Here is a 23,878-nt window from a genome sequence, read left to right as displayed (position 1 = left end):
TAATGTATTTTTCGAGAAAGAAGTAATTTTCCACGAATTTGATTTCGAGACTTCAGAATTAGATTTTGAGGTCCCGAAATCAAGCATCTGAAAGCACACAACTTCGTGTGACAAGGAAGTTTTTTCTTTCATTACTGTCTCGCAACTTCGATGACCGATTCTTGAGCTCAAATGGAAATGTGAGAAGACTGGTCTTTGACAATTACCACTAGTGTCCAGTGTCTTTAAGTTGTTTAATACAGCAATAATCTAAAGTGCGGCTTAGTTTTGCAATGCTATTCCTGAGTTCTGGCAATGATCATTAGGTATAGTCAACCGCACGACAACGTCGTTGCCTCTTATTGGTTGGAAGTTCCCTATACAAAGGAACAACATTTTCTGTGCGTTTAAAGACAGTGGACAATATTGGTAAGTGTCAAAGACCAGTCTTCTCACTTCGTGTATCTCAACATACAAGTTAAAAGTAAAAGTTTGAGCTCAATTGGTTGTCGAAGTTTACTGTCCGCCCGGACGCTGCTGCATAATGCAAATGTCCTTTCGTAACACTCTTCAATATCTTCAAGTCACCGTATCAATAACTGTCTTTCCCGCCCGCGCGATTACACTACAGTAATTTTGTTTTAGTTATATGTTGTTGATTTTTACTTCTCTTATAATTTACACTCTATTGGTCTTCCACTTGAGAGCACTATTTTTCAGGCATGGAGAAAGAAAATTATGTACCATTCGCTTCATCCCAATGCCAAGATAACAATTTGTTAGGATAAGTACAACTACCTGGGGAATAGACCTGATGCACATGACGTCATGGGATCTACACTCTAAAAAAGAAGTGTAAAAACTTGCTGAGTAAATGTGCTGGGTACGAAAGTTGAGTACCTTCTTACGCAATGTTGGGCAACGAGGCGATTTGGCTAGTGCCCTCGAGAAGGTAACTTGTACCTTTTTAGGTTGCATAAAAAAATTAGCCAGTGAAAGCAACTTATGTGTACAAAAACACATTTTCCTCGCCACAGGGTCAAGTTTACCTTGCGACGTACTAAAAAATGATCTTTTTGTGGTAAAATGTTGCACGTTATTGGGTAAACTGCTTCTCGTGGAAACCATTTTACCCATAATGCAAAGTGCACATTACACACACACGGATGTATCGTACAAGTCGCATGGCACAAGTCACAATCAAAGATGGATGGGGTGGACGTAATTCTGATGTTGCAGGTCGTTGATGTCTGATGTTCATTTAACCACGGTTGTCAAGAGAGAATTTTGGCTTTATGGTAGTTAGTCTGTTTGAGGAACAACAAAAACACATTTTCCTCGCCACAGGGTCAAGTTTACCTTGCGACGTACTAAAAAAAGCTCTTTTTGTGGTAAAATGTTGCACGTTATTGGGTAAACTGCTCCTCGTGGAAACCATTTTACCCATAATGCAAAGTGCACATTACACACACACGGACGTATCGTACAAGTCGCATGGCACAAGTCACAATCAAAGATGGATGGGGTGGACGTAATTCTGATGTTGCAGGTCGTTGATGTCTGATGTTCATTTAACCACGGTTGTCAAGAGAGAATTTTGGCTTTATGGTAGTTAGTCTGTTTGAGGAACAACAGTCTGTTGAAGGGAGAAATGCATCACCAGGAAAGACGCGGATAGTAGCTTCAACAATTTCGTCAATAACAGGTCTGGCAAAACCAACCGGCTCTTTTCAGAGCCAACACCGCTTCTAAAAAGAGATTGTTACATGTAGTCTGCTCGCAAGACTTTTGTGTTCGTGTTTCACCCCCTGAATGTACACAAACTCTCCGGTCGTTTTATGCAAGGTGATTATATTAGGTTATGATCACCATAGATTAATCGGAAATTATACTGTCCAGTCCAATTCAATGTATATGGCTTTTTTTATGTTTTATTAGTGTCCGTGTTTGCTGCAAAAATGCATTACTTCTTTTTTACTTAACACTAGGGGTTATGGTGCTCAACTACTGAGTAAATGGGTAGTCGAATGTTGGGTACATTTTTACACAGCAAAGTTGGGTAAGAAACTTGACGCACAGTTGGGTAGCCGTTTTACACAGAAATTGAGTAAATTACGACGCAACCCCTGTTGCGTAGCGTTTTACCCTCCAAACGACCATGTTCCCTCTTGAACACCACAAAGAGAAAAAATTTACGCAACATTGGGTATTTTTTTCTTAGAGTGTAATGTCTGTTACAAATTGGTTATTATCTAGAAGTGTACTTATAATATGTTGTTGCAAAGGCCGTTAGTGCCCTTAGAAACATAAGGGGTATTTTAAAGGTGCATGCTAAATCCGGTTTAAAGAACATGGGAATCTTGCGAGAATCCCCTTAAAGGCACCCAAAATAATTATTAGCATAAAACTTTACTTGGTAACGAGTAATGGGGAGCTGTTGATAGTATAACACATTGTGAGATACGACTCCCTCTGAAGTAATGTAGTTTTCGAGAAAGAAGTAATTTTCCACGAATTTGATTTCGAGACTTCAGAATTAGATTTTGAGGTCTCGAAATCAAGCATCTGAAAGCACACAACTTCGTGTGAGAAGGGAATTTTTTCTTTCATTACTATCTCGCAACTTCGATGACCGATTCTTGAGCTCAAATGGAAATGTGAAAAGACTGGTCTTTGACAATTACCACTAGTGTCCAGTGTCTTTAAGTTGTTTAATACAGCAATAATCTAAAGTGCGGCTTAGTTTTGCAATGCTATTCCTGAGTTCTGGCAATGATCATTGGGTATAGTCAACCGCTCGACAACGTTGTTGCCTCTAATTGGTTGGAAGTTCCCTTTATACAAAGGAACAACATTTTCTGTGCGTTTAAAGGCAGTGGACAATATTGGTAAGTGTCAAAGACCAGTCTTCTCACTCGGTGTATCTCAACATACACGCATAAAAAACAACCCTGTAAAAATTTGAGCTCAATTGGTCGTCGAAGTTTCGAGATAACAATGAAAGAAAAACACCCTTGTCACGCCAAGTAGTGTGCTTTCAGATGCTTAATTTCGAGACCTCAAATTCTAAATCTGAGGTCTCGAAATCAAATTCGTGGAAAATTACTTCTTTCTCGAAAACAATGTTACCTCAGAGGACGCCGTTTCTCACAATGTTTGTCTAATTTCAACCTCTCCCAATTACTCGTAAACATGAACGGTTTTATGCTTATGGCATATGGCTTATGGCGAAAACATAGTTTTTAAGAAAGCGGTAATTTTTCACAATGTTAAAATACTTTTGGGCCCGACGCCTTTTGGTTGGGCATCTGAAAAGGCAACACATTTTGTGCAACAATGGTATTATTTATTTCACTATTCTCTTGCAACTTCGATGACCAATTGAGCCAAACATGTTCACAGGTTTGTTGGGATAAGTGAGAAAACTGGCCTTTCGATAACAACCGGTTTCACATAGAGCTAAGATTGATCGTAACTGCAAATTAATCGTAGTTACTTAGTTAATAATTGTGACGTCCAGTACAAATCACTATGATAATTCTGAAAATTTGTCTCATGGTGGATGTTTTAGCTTTGTGAAATCGAGCCCAGTGCATTTAGGTAATCGTATTATCATGTACGCCTGCGCTTGCACGCCTACATGAATTGGACCCCTCTGAAACGATAGGCGCTTTTTATACTGCTTAAATTTGACGATGACACATGACATTTTCACTCTTCTCGTCATATCCTGTCCGATCGCAAGATTAATGGAAAGGACTTGAGTACTCACTGGGAAATATACGGCTTAAAATAATAATACGGGAGGGGGGGGGCTCAAGTCATCAAGACAAGAGGACTAGTTGCTTAAAGGGTGGCTGCAGTGTTTTTAATTTTTTTATTCAAACGAATAAACATGACTTTTTAAACCTGAAATATTTTTTTAATTTTTTTATTTAGTGCACAAGTATTTTAAAAGTGGTTTTCAAGAGATTAAGGGAACCCACCCCGCCCCTAAAAGGGAGCCTTCATGTGACGTCATGTCGGGAACCCGAGCCGTCGGGTCCCCTGGCTGTGTGCATATAGAGACGTGTGCATTGTTTGGCCTGGTACCTAGGCGCGTGTAGTTAGGAACCAGACTCTTTTTGCCGACGATATGTTTGAATTCCCGACGTGACGTCGATGGTAGGGGGGCGGTAACAATCCACAAAATGGAAGGGGGGCATGACTTATTCGCTAATTACGCAAGTGAGATATGTCGGGGAAAAAACAAAACACATTTTATTGATGTTCAATACATATATCAGAAATAAATGACAGCAAAATTAACTGTTTTATTTGAATTCACTGCAGCATCCCTTTAAGAAGCCGTGACGCACTTTAAAGTGCAGCCTCTCCTCTCGAAGTAGAAACACAAGAGGTGAGTTGTCAAGCACCGATAAAAGGAACAAAGGGACTGGTATTAACAAATAAATATAGCAAACTTGCGGGTAAAACCATTTATTTCATCTCTTTTGAGGGAGCCCATAATGTATTGCTTGCAGGCGTGTTCAAATTATGCATTCGTTGCGACACACCAGATACAATGATACTGCATGGAAACTAAACCCTGCCTTTATTACCGATGTGTAAACTTAGACCCACGGGACGGACGGTCAGCTTTTGATATTAAAGCGAACTCAAACTTTCCTTGACTGTCAGGCATATCCAATAACCAGTGGATAAGCTGACTGTGCTTTCTATTTGTTTCCTCTATGTCAATATCTGTTATTTTTTTCTTCTTATTCCGTGAAGACAAGCAAAGTATACTGTTTTCGAAACGTCGAAAACCAACCTCCAGTGAGGACACTGTTTGGGTCTCGTGGCATCATTATGCATGGGGGGTGGTAGTCTTGAAGTCAAGACGGTAATTGATAAGCGGTGCAGTTACGGGGACGGTAAACACACCTTCGATCCCAGTAGGTGTGCGAGTCAGTGGCAGCTATAGTTGGAGCTGCTGACAGACGGACCTTGCCACGCGCTACCTACGACCGTTGCATGAACGAAAATCGCTCTGTGACTGTTCCATAAACGGCATAATGTGTGTTTTTAGGGGGCGGTGATAACGACTTGTCATCAAGTTAAGGGGGACGGAGTCTATCCTTCGAGTATCATCCAAACTAATTAAACTAACCTGTACCATGTTCCAGTGTTGACTAGTCTCTGCTACAGGCTGTGACACCACCGAGCAGCTTGCCCCAAGAATCATCATCTTAGTTGGCTCTTCATAAAGAAGCTCAAAGAATCCTTTCATTCCATCTCCAGGCCGGCACTAGAAAACAAAAGGAAAAAAAGAAGAAGATCAAATACGTGTATGGGATTTTGTGAAATAAGTCCATGGGAAGTTCTTATAACTACAGGGACAAAGAAAAAAGACACAAAATATGACTCCAGAACAATGCAAACAAATAAAATGTGTGCGCAACTTTAATGTTTGAGATAAAAACCACGACCTTCACAGGACACTGTGGGAATTAAAATCGCTTGTTAGTGGACCCTTTCAAAAAGTCACGAGGCCGGAAGATTTTCACTGGCTATGAATAGGCAAATATTCTTCCTATGTTTTCTGATTTCCGTTGCTCTTTGCCCTTGGAAAAATCTGAACATCTATTTAAAAAAGCGTTCTATCGAAGGTTAAGTAGCAGGCAAGCACATTACACTGGATGTGTGTGTTAGTGTACTATGCTTTTATTAAATTTAATTCTTTATACGATGTATAATAAATAATGAGTAGGGTAGATGGCCTTAGCTTTCGATCCAACCGGACCTTCTTCAGAGGCATGAAACAAGAAATTAATACTGATATTGATATTGATATTAAAAATAGGTGTGAGGGACATGTGGACAAAAGGTTACTACATGAGATAGTTGCAAATTTATAAAAATAAAAATAAAACTTATTGACATAATATTATACAACACATAAATTCTCAGGCAGGGGTGAAGTGGGGGGAGGGGGGGGGGGGTAATGGGAAGTTATTTAACACCAGTGTTTATGTTAAGTCCAAAGGGTTTGACTGTCTTGAGTTGGTGAATCCAGTGTGATTCTCTATGCTTGCGGTGTGTGTCATCACCATTGCTAGCTTTATTCACCAGAAGTTCAACATCAATGACACTATGATTGGGGCTGTTGAAGTGGATAGAGACTGGGTACGGTTTCTTGGTCTTTAAGGAAGAGACATGTTTCGCAAAGCGAAGTTTGAGTTTGGTCTTATAGTCTCTCCCATACTATTGTAGTCCACATCTCTTACATGATATGACATAGACTACATTCGGTGTGCTACATTGGGAGTCGGTCTTAATGTTGTATGAAGAGCCAGTGGTATGACTCTTCACCTTAAAGGCAGTGGACACTATTGGTAATTACTCAAAATAATTATCAGCATAAAACCTCACTTGGTAACGAGTAATGGGGAGAGGTTGATAGTAAAAAACATTGTCAGAAACGGCTCGCTCTGAAGTGACGGAGTTTTCAAGAAAGAAGTAATTTTCCACAAATTTGATTTCGAGACCTAAAGTTTAGAATTTGAGGTCACGAAAAATCAAGCATCTGAAAGCACACAACTTTGTGTGACAAGGGTGTTTTTTCTTTCATAGTTATCTCGCAACTCCGACGACCAATTGAGCTCAAATTTTCACAGGTTCGTTATTTTATGCATAATTATGTTGAGATACACCAAGTAACTACCAATAGTGTCCACTGTCTTTAAGTGATGGCTTAATGTACGACACATTCTACATTTCAAACGGGTACATTTTGTGACAGCCCAGTATATCTGTTGAGGGTTCTGTTCGGACTGTACCTGGGGAAGACTGGGACGTCATCACCAAGGTTCGTAGGGCGGCGGATTGCAACCATGGGAACCTCATGGATTGCTGAGTGTTACCAGTTGGAGGAGTGAAGGATGGTCATAATTATACTATTGAGGATTGAGGAAGGTTTATACATCTTTATACGATGTATAATGTTTGAAAGATTGGTGAATAAAATAATTGAGCCCCTGCGGCCAAGGTGGCCTCCACAATTTGGAAAATAATGATGCATAAATTTACTTCCTGACCATATTGCCTGCTGTAATTAGGCTGACTCTTGGACTATCCGGAATGAGATTGAACGTCGGCCTTTCAGAAATGGAAACGATTAGTTCTGGTTGAGTTTTCCAGCGTATGTTTCTTTGGGGGGTAGGTCTATACTTAAAAAAGAAAAACTCTTTACACACATTGAAAATTCATTGAAAATTCATGAAGAAAAAAAATCCCATTGCTATCCGACTAATGGATAAATTCAGATTTTAAAATTCTGTAAGGCTGGATACCAATTACCTTTTCAAAAGGAACAAAACAGCAAATGAGACATGCTGTTAGCAAATAGCATAATGTATAAAGTGCTTTAATCTTTCGATTGGTAAGATCATTATTACTAACCAATATTAATATTCTTTATCCCGATGCAAATTTAACATCTATTATATATATCGTTGTGGTACCCGCTGCCAAAGCATATAATTCGAACTGCCTCTAGCTACCGGGCAACCTAGGTAGTTGGTAAGACGCTGCTCTAGAATTGCAAGAGCCGTGGGTTCGAATACCACTCGAGTAATATGCCTGTGATATTTTATTTCACAGGACTCGGGAAAGTACTGAGTATACAGTGCTAACACACATCGGTGTATGGGTAAAAACCAAAATTAATATTCTTTATCCCCGATGAGAATTTAAGATCTATTTTACGAGTATTACTGTTTGATTAACAAATTAAATTAGGGATATCGCGGCTCCTATAAACTATGCAACTCAATCTATTTTAGGGAGGTCCGCCGGAATTTAGAAAACTGAAAAAAGAGGCATTAAGCTGTTCACATAAGACAAGCCATATAATAATTAACCTGCAAAGTCAACAACATCAGGGCCCAATTCAAAGTTGGTAACACAAAAAAATTGCTTAGCATGAAATTTCGTCCTTGATAAAAACAGGATTACCAACAAATTTCCATTTGTTGCTATTGCTTGTTACTGGTATTCAGCTGTTGTTTGCTTCTCCTAAAACTCACGTGGAGTTTTTTTGTTGTAATCCTGTTTTAAAGAAGGCAAACATTTCATGCTAAGCAAATTTTGTGCTTGGCAGCTCTATGAAAATGGGCCCTGTTCTGATGACCAACTGCCGCATAATAATAAGCGATCGTATTCAATAAAAAAAACTCATAATTAATTCATCTTGATTCATGATCCTATAACCAGTTGGGGCAGGGGTTGAAATCGATTGTACTTATAGTCAAAATTAATGTGTACATACCCTACAGCAAACTCTGCAAATTTAATCGAGACGGTACGTGTAAAATAAAGCCCGCGGTTCATACTTCCTGAGAATGTTCCGCAGAGCACAGCTCAACTGAATTTCATAAAACATGTACGCAGCCGCTTTGTGCTTAGCAGAATTTCTGTTTCATAAAGCTGTGTACCGTAAGCAAGCGGAAATGCAGGCAATGCAATTATATGGTGAACGTGCATGCGCGTTGAGAAATGTTATGCTTACTTGAGAGGTAATGGTGAAATATGCTTATGCAACATAAAGCTGTTTACCGGTAAGCACATTTTTGTGCTCACTGTAGCAGAAAAAAAATCGCTAACACGCATATTTTGTTATGCTACAGTAAAAAGCACAAACAATTGCTTCCCGGTACGCACATTTTTCTGCTACAGTTAAAGCCCAAAAATTGAACCCGAAAGTTAGAACGGGTTACTCGTCCCTCGAGATAGCATTAATCCTAGCGTTTCGTGAAATCGGCTGCAGGTCCCACAGGATCCGGAATCCGGGTCATTTTGTGACCCGGGAATTTTTAGAGTGTAGTACTAGATTCAAGTTCTTGTATTTCTGGGCCCAATTTCCTAGAGCTGCTTAAGCACAAAGTTGTGCTTAAGCAAAACAAAACATTGCTTCAAAATCAGACTACTGGCCAAGACTCCAGTCAGTTGTTATGCTAAGTAAACAACTGCTTACCAGTCGCAAGCAATGTATATGGCATGAAATTTTGGCCACTAACATGTGTAAAATAAGCGAGCTATTTTCGTGGTTCAGCTCTATGAAATTTGCCCCAGGTCATTCCATTTCCCTTTGTGTTTCTTTAGTAATGTGAATTCTGATATTGTTTGTTTTATAGGCGAGGTTGCAATCTGTTTCATTTATATAATTTATATTTTGATTAGGTGTGTCTTTAATTTGTTTACCTGTCATTTTTTTAAACTATTGTAATGACTCTGTAATAATGTGACCTCCGGATCACGAAATTTGTAAATGTTTATAAAATCCACATTTAAATTCAGAGTGCGAGTCCCAGTCCACGCAGGTAATTTCACTATAAGGTGTCCCCTGGGTAGGCTACTTTACCATTAGTGCTTGATCTGTCCTGACATTAAGCCGGTTAATATACATATTATGGCCCCTGCAGGTACAAAAAACATGAGAACGCTCGTGGAATAGAGCAGGGGTTTACACGTTGTTTACAGGCAGGTTACAAACTGTGCAGAATGATTTCTAACTACTAATGTGATGAGATGTATAACCTTCTGATGTTGAGAGGGGAGGCAAGCATCTTTATTATATATAAGATACATAAGACACTTGTTGAATTACAAAAACAAATGTACGATTTGTGCTAAAACAGAAAATAGCGTTTGAGTGCAATCTCTTTTTTATAATTATACAACTCTTACTATTTTAATCGTTGGCAGGGGCCTGGTTTTACGCATCTCATTAAAGACAGTGGACACTATTGGTAATTGTCAAAGACAAGTCTTCTCACTTTGTGTATCTCAACATATGCATAAAATAACAAACCTGTGAAAATTTGAGCTCAAATGGTCATCGAAGTTGCGAGATAATAATGAAAGAAAAACACCCTGATCACACGAAGTTGTGTGCTTTCAGATGATTGATTTCGAGACTATTCTAAGCTTGATGTCTCGAAAACAAATTCGTTGAATCGTTACTCACAATGTTTTATACCATCAACCTCTCCCCATTACTCATTACCAAGAAAGGTTTTATGCTAATAATTATTTTGAGTAATTACCAATAGTGTTTCGCCTTTAAGATGACAGTTTTTATACTTTCATATAACCTTGGCATTCCCTGTCTAACTTGTAGGCATATTATCATTGTGTTTATTGTTTAAAGGTTTAAAATAAATAAATGAAATAAAATAAACTATTTACGGAATTGGAGAAAGCGCAAGAAATGCCCAATTACTAAAGTTATTTTCTCATGAAGACGGGCAGAGTATCCTATTTGAAACGTCGAGCTAAAATCGGATCTTTTTAGAGCCAAAACTTCCTCAAAGGAGATTATTCAATGATTATACCCGCATTTTTACTATTATTCTTATTATTCACACAATGCAAAACTTCAATTTTCAGTTTCAAATCAAACTTCATCAATGACTACATGGCGTACAGAAGATACATCAGTCCCTTTCCTTAAAGGCAGTGGACACTATTGGTAATTGCCAAAGACCAGCCTTCACAGTAAGTTGGTGTATCTCAACATATGCATATAATTTAACCTCAATCGGTCATCGAACTTGCGAGATAATAATGAAAGAAAGATGGTTGATTTCGAGACCTCAAATTCTAAATCTGAGGTCTCGAAATTAAATTCGTGGAAAATTACTTCTTTCTCGAAAACTATGGCACTTCAGAGGGAGCCGTTTCTCACAATGTTTTATACCTGTAACCTCTCCCCATTACCCGTCACCAAGAAAGATTTTATGCTAATAATTATTTTGAGTAATTACCAATAGTGTCCACTGCCTTTAGTTATTGCCAAACTGTACCAGTCAACCTCATCAGAGATACACTAATTGCATTGTGGATTTGCGTGGGCCAGGTAAACTGTTTGCACCCTTCCAAATACTCAATAAAGGAAGCTGGATGTAAAAATCGTGCTTTCATTTGATTTTAGTCGACCAAAAATCACACGAAAAGCACGATCTGAATTATCGCGGATGGAGAAGCAACCTGCAAATGAATCTTCGATAAATTCATTAAATACTGAACTACAAGAACTGATGAAATCCCCTCCACAGGGCGTAAATAGAAATCAATTTCAGTTGGTTGTACATGATGGATGCCGAGATGATTGTTTTAAACTGAGTGTACAATAAAGTTCAATGACGGCACATGGTGTAAGACAAAATGTCTTACAATCTCTCTATACTCTGTTTTTATTATCATTAAAGGCAGTGGACACTATTGGTAATTACTCAAAATAATACTTAGCGTAAAACCTTTCTTGGTGGCGAGTAATGGGGAGTGGTTGATAGTACAAAACATTGTGAGAAACAGCTCCCTCTGAAGTGACGTAGTTTTCGAGAAAGAAGTAATTTGATTTCGATACCTCAAGTTTAGAACTCGAGGTCTCGAAATCAACTATCTAAACGCACACAACTTCGTGTGACAAGGGTGGTTTTTTTTCTTCTTTCATTATTATCTTGCAACTTCGACGACCGATAGAGCTCAATTTTTCACAGGTTTGTTATTTTATGCATATGTTGAGATACACCAACTTTGAAGGCTAGTCTTTGACAATTACCAATAGTGTCCACTGCCTTTAAAGGCACTGGACACGTTGCGTTTGTCAAAGAGCAGTATTCTCACTTGGTGTGTCTCAACAACATAATATGCATACAATATCAAACCTGTGAAAATTTGGCTCAATTGGCCATCGAAGTTGCAAGAAAGAATACAAGACGAAAACACCCTTGTTGCACAATATTGTGTGCTTTCAGATGCCTGAAGGCCTCAGACCTATAAGGTTTTTTTAATATTCAAATATTTAAGTGAGAAATGATCTCTTTCTCAAAAACTACGTTACTTTGGAGGGAGCTTTTTCTCTTTGTGTTATACAATCAACAGCTCTCCTTTGCTCGTTTACCAAACATGTACCTTCCCTTTAAAGGCAGTGGACACTATTGGTAATTACTAAAAATAATTGTTAGCATAAAACCTTACTTGGTAACTATAGTAATAGTGAGAGGTTGATAGTATAAAACATTGTGAGAAACAACTCCCTCTGTAGAAATGTAGTTTTCGAGAAAGAAGTACTTTTCCACGAATTTGATTTCGAGACCTCAAGTTTAGAATTTGAGGTCTCGAAATCCAGCATCTGAAGGCACACAACTTCGTGTGACAAGGGTGTTTTTTTCTTTCATTATCTCGCAACTTCGACGACCAAATGAGCTCAAATTTTCACGGGTTTGTTATTTTATGCATATGTTGAGACACAACAAGTGAGAAGACTGGTCTTTGACACGTACCAATAGTGGCCAGTGTCTCTAAATGGATTCCATTTTTACTATAACTACGGATCTTATTATACCATTGAGTTTTTGGTATCGATGCTGAGGAAGTAGTTTCAAACCAACGACCTGTCCCATTCTAGAGCAGTGTCTTGCCAACTAGACCGACGAGATTGCTCGACAGGGCAGTTCAAATCATAAATTTCCATATAATTACTATTTGATATGGAACTTATCTTTAAGTTTTTGGTATCGGTGTTGAGGAAATAGTCCCTGTGGTTATGACATGTGAGTACATGTAGGCCCTACATGGGTTGATGATTGGTAGCCACGTACAGCACAGTACACCGTGCGCAACACTAGCTGGAAATGCTCATTGTTCTTTAGATGGAGTTTTTGTCTACAATAACTACTTGTAATCTTACTACGAACAAAAAAATATGGATCTTACCTTTGAGTTTTTGGTATCGATGTTGAGGAAATAGTCCGGCAGTACATCAGGATCGCTATTCACGTGCATCAAGGCCATCTCAGCCGCTTTCAGAATAGCTGTACCATCCCAGTCGGAGCCGGAGCCCCCCAGGCTAAACAAACCCCCCAAGGTGATGTTGGTGAGAGATAGGGTCCCTGTGGTGGTGAGAGTCAGTAAGGTCAACGTGGTGAGGTAAGACCATACGGGTCTAAACGGTAACTCCATGGCTGTAGTGGTAAGGGTCCGTGTGTTGCAGCGCTCACGTGCCAACTGCGTGTGCGGTGTCGATGTGGCTAATAAAGAGTAGATACACAAATTCGATTCGGGGACCTATATTACAAAAGAGTACAATAATGGTCCGCGGTTCGGGAAAGGTACACAGTTGGAAAAACGTGTACAAAACCAATGGGCTGTTAAAATAAGTACAAACGAAAGATAGGATGTCCATATACGGTTGCAGGCGTATTTGTAAGCGTCCGTTTGTTGCGGTGTTCACATGCCAAATGCTTGCGTTTTGTCAATTTTGCCAAGATGGACTCTACGTTTCTACACGATCTGTATACATGTGTCTGTATGGATACATTCCAATCACACTCCACCATTGGACATTTAGTTGCAGGCGCGTCGTGGTTCCCAGATACCCGAAATAATAATTATTGACCTTTTCTTATATACATGTATGCTTCGGGCAATACGCCTGTAGGGTGTCGAGTGGTCACGTGTAACTGATCATCAAACACATAGCGTCCAATCGTCGCGGCCGTAAATTGTGTACATTGCGGCAAGTTGATCACGTGCGCATTATGTTGGCAAGAGTTTTACTGATTTTATAATCAACATCTATTAATACGTATGCAGAGACTCTATACAGTCCAGTATGTAAAACCAATGGAATATTATAACAATTTAGTTGGTAAGACACTACTCTAGAACTACAAAGGTCGTGGGTTCGAATCCCAACCGACTAATATGCCTATGAGGTTTGTTCACAGAACTCGGCAAAATACAGAGTATAGGCCTACTATCACATAAGTGTATAATATTGGGTAAAGAAAACATGATAACAATCAAAGCCCTGTTCATACTTCCTTTGATGTGTCGATTGCGATGCAAATTTTGGCGTCACACACAGCGCTGTTTTCGACGCGATTAATCCGCAGGAATTTGGCACAGCTTAAAGGAACACGTTGCCTTGGATCGATCGAGTTGGTCTTTGAAAACCGTTTGTAATCGTTTGTTATAAAATTGATATGGTTATAGAAAGATGTTGTAAAAGTAGAATACAGTGATTCACACAAACATGCCTCAAAATTGTGTGGTTTTCGTTTTACCTCGTCGACTAACACGGTCGGCCATTTATGGGAGTCAAAAAGTTGACTCCCATAAATGGCCGACCGTGTTAATTCGCGACGTAAAATGAAAACCGTGCAATTTTGAGTGATACTTGTGTGGATCATTATATTCTACTTTTAAAACATCTTTCCAACCATATACATTTCATAACAAACGGTTTCAAACGCTTTGTTATAGACCAACTCGTCCGATCCAAGGCAACGTGTTCCTTTAAAGACGCTGGAGACTATTTGTATTAGTAATTGTCAAAGACCAGTCTTCTCACTTCATGGTGTATCTCAACATACTCGTAAAATAGGAAGCCTGTAAAATTCGTCGAAGTTGCGAGATTAATGAAAGAAAAAGCAGTCCCTTGTCACACAAAGTTGTGTGCTTTCAAATGGTTGGTTTCGAAACCTCAAATTCTAAATCTGAGGTCTCGGAAAATTACTTCTTTCTCGAAAACTATGTGACTTTAGAGGGAGCCGTTTCTCACAATGTTTTATACTATCAACCTCTCCCCCATTACTCGTTACGAAGTAAGGTTTTATGATAATAATTATTTTGAGCAAATACCAATAGTGTCCACTGCCTTTAAAGGAACACGTTGCCTTGGATCGGACGAGTTGGTCTATAAAAAAGCGTTTGTAACCGTTTGTTATAAAATGCATATGGTTGGAAAGATAATTTAAAAGTAGAACACAATGATCCACACAAGTTTGCCTCGAAATTGCGTGGTTTTCCTTTTACTGTGCGAACTAACACGGTCGGCCATTTATGGGAGTCAAAAATTTGACTCCCATAAATGGCCGACCGTGTTAGTCGACGAGGTTTAAGGAAAACCGTGCAATCTCGAGGCATGTTTGTGTGGATCATTGTATTCTACTTTTACAGCATCTTTCTACCCATATGCATATTATAACAAACGCTTTTCAAAGACCAACTCGACCGATCCAAGGCAACGTGTTCCTTTAACTGCTGCGTCAAAGTTCACTTCGTATTCGCAGGGAAGTATATGAGCCGGGCTTGACCCTTTTTGATTGGATTATTTCGCTCAACCGAAAGAAACGTTAACTGCACTCAGATAATATTGCACTCAGTGGATCATGGCATTAAACACTTACTTTGTTAAAAGTACAGTAGTGTTGAAAGCTATTAAAACATTTTGGGAACCATTATTTCACTTCGAAGTCACGTGGTTATGAAAAAATTAAAAATTTTATCCTGAATTTGAATTTGAGAAAGGTTTCTGTCATAAACGTTTCACGATTGTGATAGGCCTAGTACAATTATGAATCATTATTTCTGCATGGACTTATTCATATAACCGATCCGGGTTTTCGGCGATACATCAAAAACGCAACCCGTTTTGAATTAAAATGTTCACGTTTTGCAAATTGGTTTGCGGTCATAACACCAAGTGTGCTTTATCTAATTATAAATATCTCGTTTGAGAACTTGTTTTGCTTTAGAGACACTGGACACTATACTATGGTGGCCCTGACGGGACACAGCCAGTCTTCTCACTATCTCAACATATTTATGCATAAAAAACCAAACCTGAGAAAATTTGAACCCAATTGGTCGTCGAAGTTGCGAGATAACCCTTGTCACGAAGTTGTGTGCTTTCAGATGCTTGATTTCGAGACCTCAAAGTCTAATTCCGAGGTCTCGAAATCAAATTCGTGGAAAATGACTTCTTTCCCGAAAACTGCGTTGCTCACAATATTGTATACTATCAACAGCTCCCCATTTCTCGTTACCAAGAAAGGTTTTATGCTTATAATTATTTTGAGTAAATTACCAAGAGTGTCCACTGCCTTTAATTCTACCGTGGAGTAGATTTACGGAATTCGGGCAGTCCTGAAAATAACCGTCCATTCAGTGGGCGTAAAGAATAATGACAAAATATTAATAAAAGAAGGGAAACATCGACCACTATGCTTTCAGTCAATGAGCTGAATACAATAATACTAGAAACTCGTTCTTATGACCTTCCCAAAGCAGGAAATTGCGTAAGAGCAGTGCACCACTTTGTACCACGATCTTATCCAGTTCAACATTAGTGGCGTTATAAATATTTTGGTTCACAATGCGAGAAACATGACAAAACCAAGGTCTTCAGTGTGTGTCTTCAAATTGATTGGATAACACCAAGAGAGATTCGTTCTCTTATCTGCGGTTCAAATTGGCCATGAATGATTGATTCCGTGAGTAGTTTTGCTATCTTGGGGTTACAAAAAGAAACAAAGAAATATTGAAATGTCTGAATAGAGTCACACGGATAGTTTCCAGGTTTCCATTTCCAAACTCTTTAAAGGCAGTGGACACTATTGGTAATTACTCAAAATAATTATTAGCATAAAACCTCTCTTGGTGTAGCCTTGCTCAAGGCAGTCGCATTATTCGCTCCGAAAAGACGCAGCTGTAAACCCACCCGCCGTATACCCTGTGCATGGTGTGTGCGATCACACCGAATGACCCACCCGTATACACACTGTCACATCGCACGAATACTGTTCACACAAGTCATCGCACTCGTACACCACTAACCGCATGCGGAGGCCGTCAGGCCGACAGCCTTGTCGGATCTGTATCTTCCCGTTTTAATGTGTTGTATTGAAAAAATTCCAATAGTGGACGAAATTGGGGGGGCTCGAGAATATGCTAGTATGCAGCTCATGAATATGTATATCGTTCGTCAGACCTATCAGACAACACAGGATGCGAGGCAAATGAATTATTCATTTTGACGTCCAATCACGCACTTCCCTTATCACGACCTTTGGACCCTATCATGCGTCCGTGGTGGTGGTGTGTGAGGTAAACATGTCTCGTCTTTCGCGGGCATTATGGTAATGAGCTGACCGTGGGAACTATTCGCTTATTATAGTAATGAGGTCAGTGGCTTCAACACAGACCCTACAAGGCTGTCGGCCTGACGGCCTCCGCATGCGGATAGTGTACGGGGGCATCGTGTCGTGCGATGTTACGCACAGTGAATACGGGTGGGTTTTACGCACAGTGAATACGGGTGGGTTTTTATACAGCGGCGGTCTTTTTTCGGAGTGAATAATTCGACTGCCTTGAGCAAGGCTACTCTTGGTGACGAGTAATGGGGAGAGGTTGATGGTATAAAACATTGTGAGAAACGGCTCCCTCTGAAGTGCCATAGTTTTCTAGAAAGAAGTAATTTTCCACGAATTTGATTTCGAGACCTCAGATTTAGAACTTGAGGTCTCGAAATCGACCATCTAAACGCACACAACTTCGTGTGGCAATGGTGTTTTTTCTTTCATTATTATCTCGCAACTTCGATGACCGATTGAGCTCAAATTTTCACAGGTTTGTTATTTTATGCATAAAATATGTTGAGATACACAAAGTGGGAACACTTGTCTTTGACAAGTACCAATAGTGTCCAGTGTCTTTAAGCTGACATTTTTAGCTACTTCTTTTTCTGTTCTTCTTCAAAGACCCAGGACACGTTTGGTAAATGTCAAAGAACAGTCCTCTCACTTGGTGTATCTCAACATATACGCATAAAATAACAAACCTGTGAAAATTTGAGCTCAATTATTGGTTATCGCAGTTGCGAGATAATAATGGAAAAAACAGATGCTTGATTTCGAGACCTCAAATTCTAAATCTGAGGTTTCGAATGGAGCTGTTTCTCACAATGTTTTATACTATCAACCTCTCCCCAATACTCGTTACCAAGAAACGATTTTATAATTACTTTGAATACCAATAGTGTCCACTGCCTAAATATAAGCAGTTCGTGTATATAAAGGCATGGACATCTTTGATAACACTTTGTTAAAGACCATTATTCACAATATGCATAAAATAACAAATGTGTGCATTGACTCAATTGGTCATCAAAACTGCAAGGAGAACAAATAAACAATTTGTGGGTCTGCAGATGCCTAACAAAATTCACGTATGTAGTCTTTTAAATTTTTCAGCGAAGACATACCTCTTTTTCAAAAACTATATGTTACTTCGGAGGGAGCCGTTTCTGACAATATCTTAAACTAAGACAAGTTTTTGAGAAAGAGGTAATTTTCACTCAAATATCACTAGTGCTCAGCTATGAAGCTTTTTCAAGCACACACATTTTTAGGTTTTCTTTTTTTTTTTTTTTTTTTGGGGGGGGGGATACACCTAGAAAGAATACTGGTTTGACAATTACCAAAGGTGACAAGTGACTTTAAAGGCAGTGTACACTACTGGTAATCACTCAAAAGAAACGTTAGCATAAACACTTACTTGGCAACAAGCAATAGGGAGCTGTTGATAGCATACAAATATCAAGTGGCTCAGAGTGGAAGGGGGAATATTATCGCAAGGTAAAATTTGGACTGTTCCATTTCAAGAGGCGAAGCCGGGTGAAATGGAACAGTCCAAATTTTACCGAGCGATAATATTCCTTCCATTCCACGAATTAAAGCCACTCAATATTAATTGTTTTATATAACTGACATTTAACTGACATATAACTGACATATAACTGACAAGTATAACATTAGCGGCGCAGCGGCGCGGCGGCGCTGTACTGCTCGAAAACATTAAGAACAAGGATGATCCTAACTGTTGAATGGGAAATGCTATTCCCCATGGGCGAATAGGTCTTTTTGATCGCCGGTGCGGATGGGAGTAATAGTGAATGTCACGTGAAGTAAGTTCCACAAATGACAAGGATCTGTATGTCAGTTATATAATATAACATATTATGAGAAACGGCTCCCTCCGAAATCAAGCATCTGAATGCTTACAACTTCGTGTGACAAGGGTGTTATTTCTCCAATTCTATTTCATAACATTCGTACAAGTCTTCAGAGGGATTGCATTCCTTCCTACGTGATGGCATGCGGATCACACAATACATTCAAAGGTTGTATTGTTATTCAAATAAGTCCATGGGGCGATGCCCGTATATAAAGGCCCGGACACAAGTCCTGAGCCATCTTTTCTTCGTGTGTAACAGCACTGCGGACATCGAAATGGAAAATCGAATGATTTAGAGCTCCCGTCAGACATTGAGTCTGAGTTTCAGTGCGGCCAAGCCGCTGGTGATGAAGATACTACACCAAATGTAAGCTTAGAAGTGAAGCTTCAGGCAAATTAAACGGAAATACATAAGCTTTCCCTCTCCATCGCCAGCATGCAAAACATGCTGACGAACATGGTAAAAGACCAACAGTCGGCTGCAATCCCAGTCGACAATATGTTTGACGTTGATGATTTCGTTGGGCAACAGGGTAACTGTTATGACCCAAACCAAAATTTTGAGCTGACCAGTAACGTGGCAGCCAGTTCTCCTCCCAAACAGAATGATAATTTTGATTTATTGTCTTGCGAAGACATTTATAAGACTTCTGAAGCCAAAGGCGCAGAAATTTTCTCAAATTTGGCCGACAGAGCAACCAAAGCGGTAACACTACCGATCAAAAAGGAGATATATACAAAGATCGCAGAAAAATATGCGACACCGGCTAGTGCGCCGGCTGTATCTGCCCCCAGAGTGAACTGGGGGACACTGCCAAGGCGGGTACCGTAGCAGACACCGACAAAATCAAACAGTATGCCCTTGATGGCATTACACTGTCGGGAAATGCATCATATGAATTGAGTATGAAGCGACGGGATGATTTGAAACCCTGCCTAAACCCTATGTATAAGGGCTTGTGCTCAAGGAGCACACCTGTGTCTGATAAACTATTCGGACAAGATATCTAAATTCATCAATGAAACAGGTTGCCGAGGCTTTTAAAGCCGGTAGAAAGCTGACTTATTCAGAAAATAACAAAAGTACTCAAAACCGTCGGTTTGAGCCTTACTCTCAAAGAACCCGTGGATTTCGCCAGGGTTTCACGACAGGGCGTACCCCTGGAAACATAACTCAACCGCTGTACACGCAACCCTACTACCTAAGTGGCAACCGCCGAGGCGGGAGAAGTGATAGTGGGAAGTTTTCCCACCATAAACCTACAGCAACAGCTACAAGTGGGCAATTTACTGAAACAAAAAACTGGTATGTAAAACATGACTCCACTGCAATTTTGGCTTGTGCCGGGCAGTTAAAGTTTCACCATTATAATTGGTCTCAGATTACCTCCGACGGGTGGATTCTAAACACCATATCAGGCTGCAAAAATGATTTAATTGCACGCCCTGTACAATCGGTCAAACCAAAAAGAATAATGTTTTCTGATGAGGAAATTCAGACTGTAAATCAGGAGATAAAAGAACTCCTTCAAAAGGGTGCAATTCAGCCCACTAAAAGGTCTAGCTGTCGGTTCATATCGAACATTTTCCTCATTCCTAAAAAATCTGGTGGACTGAGACCGGTTATAAATCTGAAAGATTTGAATACTTTTGTAAGATATGAACATTTTAAAATGGAAAATATAAAACTAGTTGAGGAAATTATTCAATCCAATGACTTCCTTACTTCCATTGACCTGAAAGATGCGTACTTCGCAATTCCAATGAGTGAGATTGATCAATCTTATCTGTGCTTTTCATGGGAGAATCAGTTCTATAGATTAACCTGTTTACCTTTCGGGCTGATCTCAGCCCCTCAAATTTTCACAAAGGTGATGAAACCAGTCATTGCAGCAGGTTGGTAATTTTTATTGACGATTTTATTCTGATCATCTTCATCGGAGAATGAAAGCAATGAACAAACAACCTTTGTGGTACAGTGATTGGAATATTTGGGATTCCAAATAAACAAGGGAAAATCCTGCTTGATACCGCAGACCCATTCAACGTACCTGGGCGTTGAAATCGGATCCAAACCAATGACGATCAATGTTCCAAAGTCGAAAATACACAATTGAAATCGGAGGGAACACAAATTCTAGAAAAGAAAGTCTTGACTTTACGGAATCTCGCAAAATTCATAGGCATGATTATTGCCACATTTGATGCTTTTCCAAGAGGAAAATTGCATTTTCGAAAACTCGAATCTGCCAAATCGAATACCCTAAAAAATTAGTATGGCAATTATGATGCAAATATTGCAGTAAACCAAACTATAAGAGAAGAGACTACATGGTGGTTGGATATTCCATGCGATGATGTAAAATCGTCAATTAAAAAACCACCCATTACTATTGTTATCTGTACAGATGCCAGTAATACCGGCTGGGGATGCAGTCTCCGAAACGGACAACTCTTACACACAGGGTACGTGGTCCAAAACCCAACAATAGTTGCATATCAATATGTTAGAGTTATTGGCAGCTCAAAATGCATTGCTAACTCTCTGTGAAACTCTCAATAATGTTCATGTTCTAATCAAATCAGACCATAGCACAGCGGTGTCTTATATTTCGAGAATGGGGGGGAACTGTTGGTCGCTTAAATGACCTCGCATCAAAAATATTCCTTTGGTGTATCGAAAGAAATATTACTCTATCCGCAACCCATATCGCAGGAGTAGATAATACCACTGCAGATTACCTTTCTCGTAAGAAATTGAATAAAGAATTGGGTCTCAACTCACGTATATTCTGGGATGTTGTATACATGTTGATTTGTTTGCATCTTATATGAATAATAAGATAGATTGCTATGTGTCATGGAAATCAGACTCTAACGCATGGGCCATTGACGCTTTCTCAATGCAGTGGTTTGGTATAACACCTTACATTTTTCCACCTTTCTGTTTGCTCTGTAGAATTTTAGACAAAATATCACGACAGCAAACTCCTGTTTGCCTTCTCATCGCCCCTCTATGGAAGGCCCAACCGTGGTTTCCACAGTTGCTACAGATGGTAATTGCAAACCCAATCAAACTACCAGAGTTTTGTCTGATGCATCAACCACTACTGCCGGTTCCAAACCTGCACCTGGTCGCTTGGAATGGGTCATATCAGGGAATGTTGGAAAACAAAAGGCATTTCGGCAGAAGCTTCCAACCTCTTTGCAAACTCATGGCGGTCAAGTACAAAGCTGCAATATGAATCAGCTTGGGAAAGCTGGACTAGTTGGTGTAGTGGACAACAAGTTAATCCATTATCTCCCACTGTAGCAGACTTAGTAAATCTCCCACTGTAGCAGACTTACTAAATTTCTTAGCCAAGGCTCATTCAAACGGAAAATCATATTCCACGTTAAACAGTTACAGATCAGCTCTGTCTTCAGCTCTACCTAGAATTGAGGGACATGTAGCGGGACAACACCCTCTAATAGTACGTTTAATGAGGGGAGTATTTAATACAACACCCACGAAACCGAGATACTCAAAAACATGGAAAGTTTCAATTGTTTTAGATTATTTAAAATCATTGCCAGTTAACAATGAACTTTCTTTATTAGTTTTAAGTCAGAAACTTTTAACTCTAATAGCTCTTGTATCAGCTCAAAGAACCCAAACGCTGGCTAGTATAGATACTAGTCACTTGAATATATCAGTTAATTCCTGTGTTATTTCCGTTTTGGATTTATTGAAAACGAACTGCCCAAAAAGAGGATTGGGACATAACAAAATAGTTATACCAAAATTTGATGAGAACCCAAAGTTATGTGTTCTCCGCACTTTGAACGATTACTTGGATCGTACTGAGTTGCTTAGAACAGTTAGTGAGGAAACTAAACTGTTCATATCACCCAAGAAGCCACATAAAAAAGTAGCCACTGGAACGTTGGCTCGATGGATGAAAGCCGTTTTATGTGCAGCGGGAATAGATCCCTCTGTTTACACTGCTCATAGTTTTCGCAGTGCAGCTACATCGGCAGCTTTTGCGCATGGGGTAAAGCTCCAAGAAATTCTGAAAACAGCCGACTGGTCAAATGCAAGTACATTTGCCAAGTTTTATAATAAGCCAACCGAGGAAGTATCCTTCGGTAAAGTAGTGCTTAGTTCTAGTACATGTATGTAATACTTTGTAATATGTTAAATAAAGAGTTCCTTATACGGTTTGTTGACCTGGTTTTTCATTTTTTGACCATCACAGATTATTTATCTACTTTGAACATGCAATCCCTTTGAAGACTTGTACGAATGTTATGAAATAGAATTAAAAAATTATATGAAAGAATGAAATAGAATTGTAATTCTATGAATAATAATGAAGTACAAGTCGAAGAGGGTCCCGCCCGCTGCTGGGTTTTGAACCCTCCCAATACTGTTTGGTCAAAAAACTATATGACCTCAGAAAAGATGGCTCAGGACTTGTGTCCGGGCCTTTATATACGGGCATCGCCCCCATGGACTTATTTGAATAACAATACAACCTTTGAATGTATTGTGTGATCCGCATGCCATCACGTAGGAAGGAATGCAATCCCTCTTCGACTTGTATTTCATTATTATTCATAGAATTACAATTATATTTCATTCTTTGATATAATTTTTAAATTATTATTTCGCAACTTAGACGACCAATTGAGTTCAAGTTTTCACAGGTTTGTTACTTTATGCATGTGTTGAGATACACCAAGTGAGAAGACTGGTCTTAGACAATTACCAATAGTGTCCAGTGTCTTTAAAGTTTACTAGCCAATCGTTCCCACCATCAGCACGCTCAATCTTAAAAAATCTTAACTTTTCAGCGAGACACCCAACTCACGGCGGGAATGTTGGAGAAGATAATGGAAATGTCAAAATAAATAATATGTATTACACAAAACACAACAAATTCGACATACAGGAACGATCATTGCTTACAATTTGAGTGGGTGGGGGGGGGGTTGAAAACGTAATCAAACTCATAAAATAAAGCTCCTTTAAAAAGAGGTGCAAAGTATTATTATGTTTCTAAATTTATTT

At 39.3% G+C, this 23,878-nt stretch overlaps 1 protein-coding gene and 1 pseudogene across 1 annotated transcript in view; one reads left to right on the top strand and one right to left on the bottom strand.

Moving 5' to 3' along the window:
* LOC139951853 (gamma-aminobutyric acid type B receptor subunit 1-like) overlaps positions 1-12,987 on the bottom strand; it is a 35,628-nt gene extending 22,641 nt beyond the window's left edge. The window contains exons 1-2 of the mRNA XM_071950920.1: positions 12,742-12,987; positions 5,132-5,269 (exon numbers count right to left, since the gene is read on the bottom strand). Of these exons, the coding sequence (XP_071807021.1) occupies positions 5,132-5,269; positions 12,742-12,987 (384 nt within the window). The remainder of the gene's footprint in view (positions 1-5,131; positions 5,270-12,741) is intronic.
* On the top strand, positions 12,986-22,070 carry LOC139951852 (uncharacterized; annotated as a pseudogene).
* The last annotated feature ends 1,808 nt before the right edge of the window (positions 22,071-23,878 follow it).

This window comes from Asterias amurensis, chromosome 19, assembly GCF_032118995.1.
Source record: "Asterias amurensis chromosome 19, ASM3211899v1".
Taxonomy (NCBI): Eukaryota; Metazoa; Echinodermata; class Asteroidea; order Forcipulatida; family Asteriidae; genus Asterias; species Asterias amurensis.
This window is presented reverse-complemented; position numbering and strand designations above follow the sequence as displayed.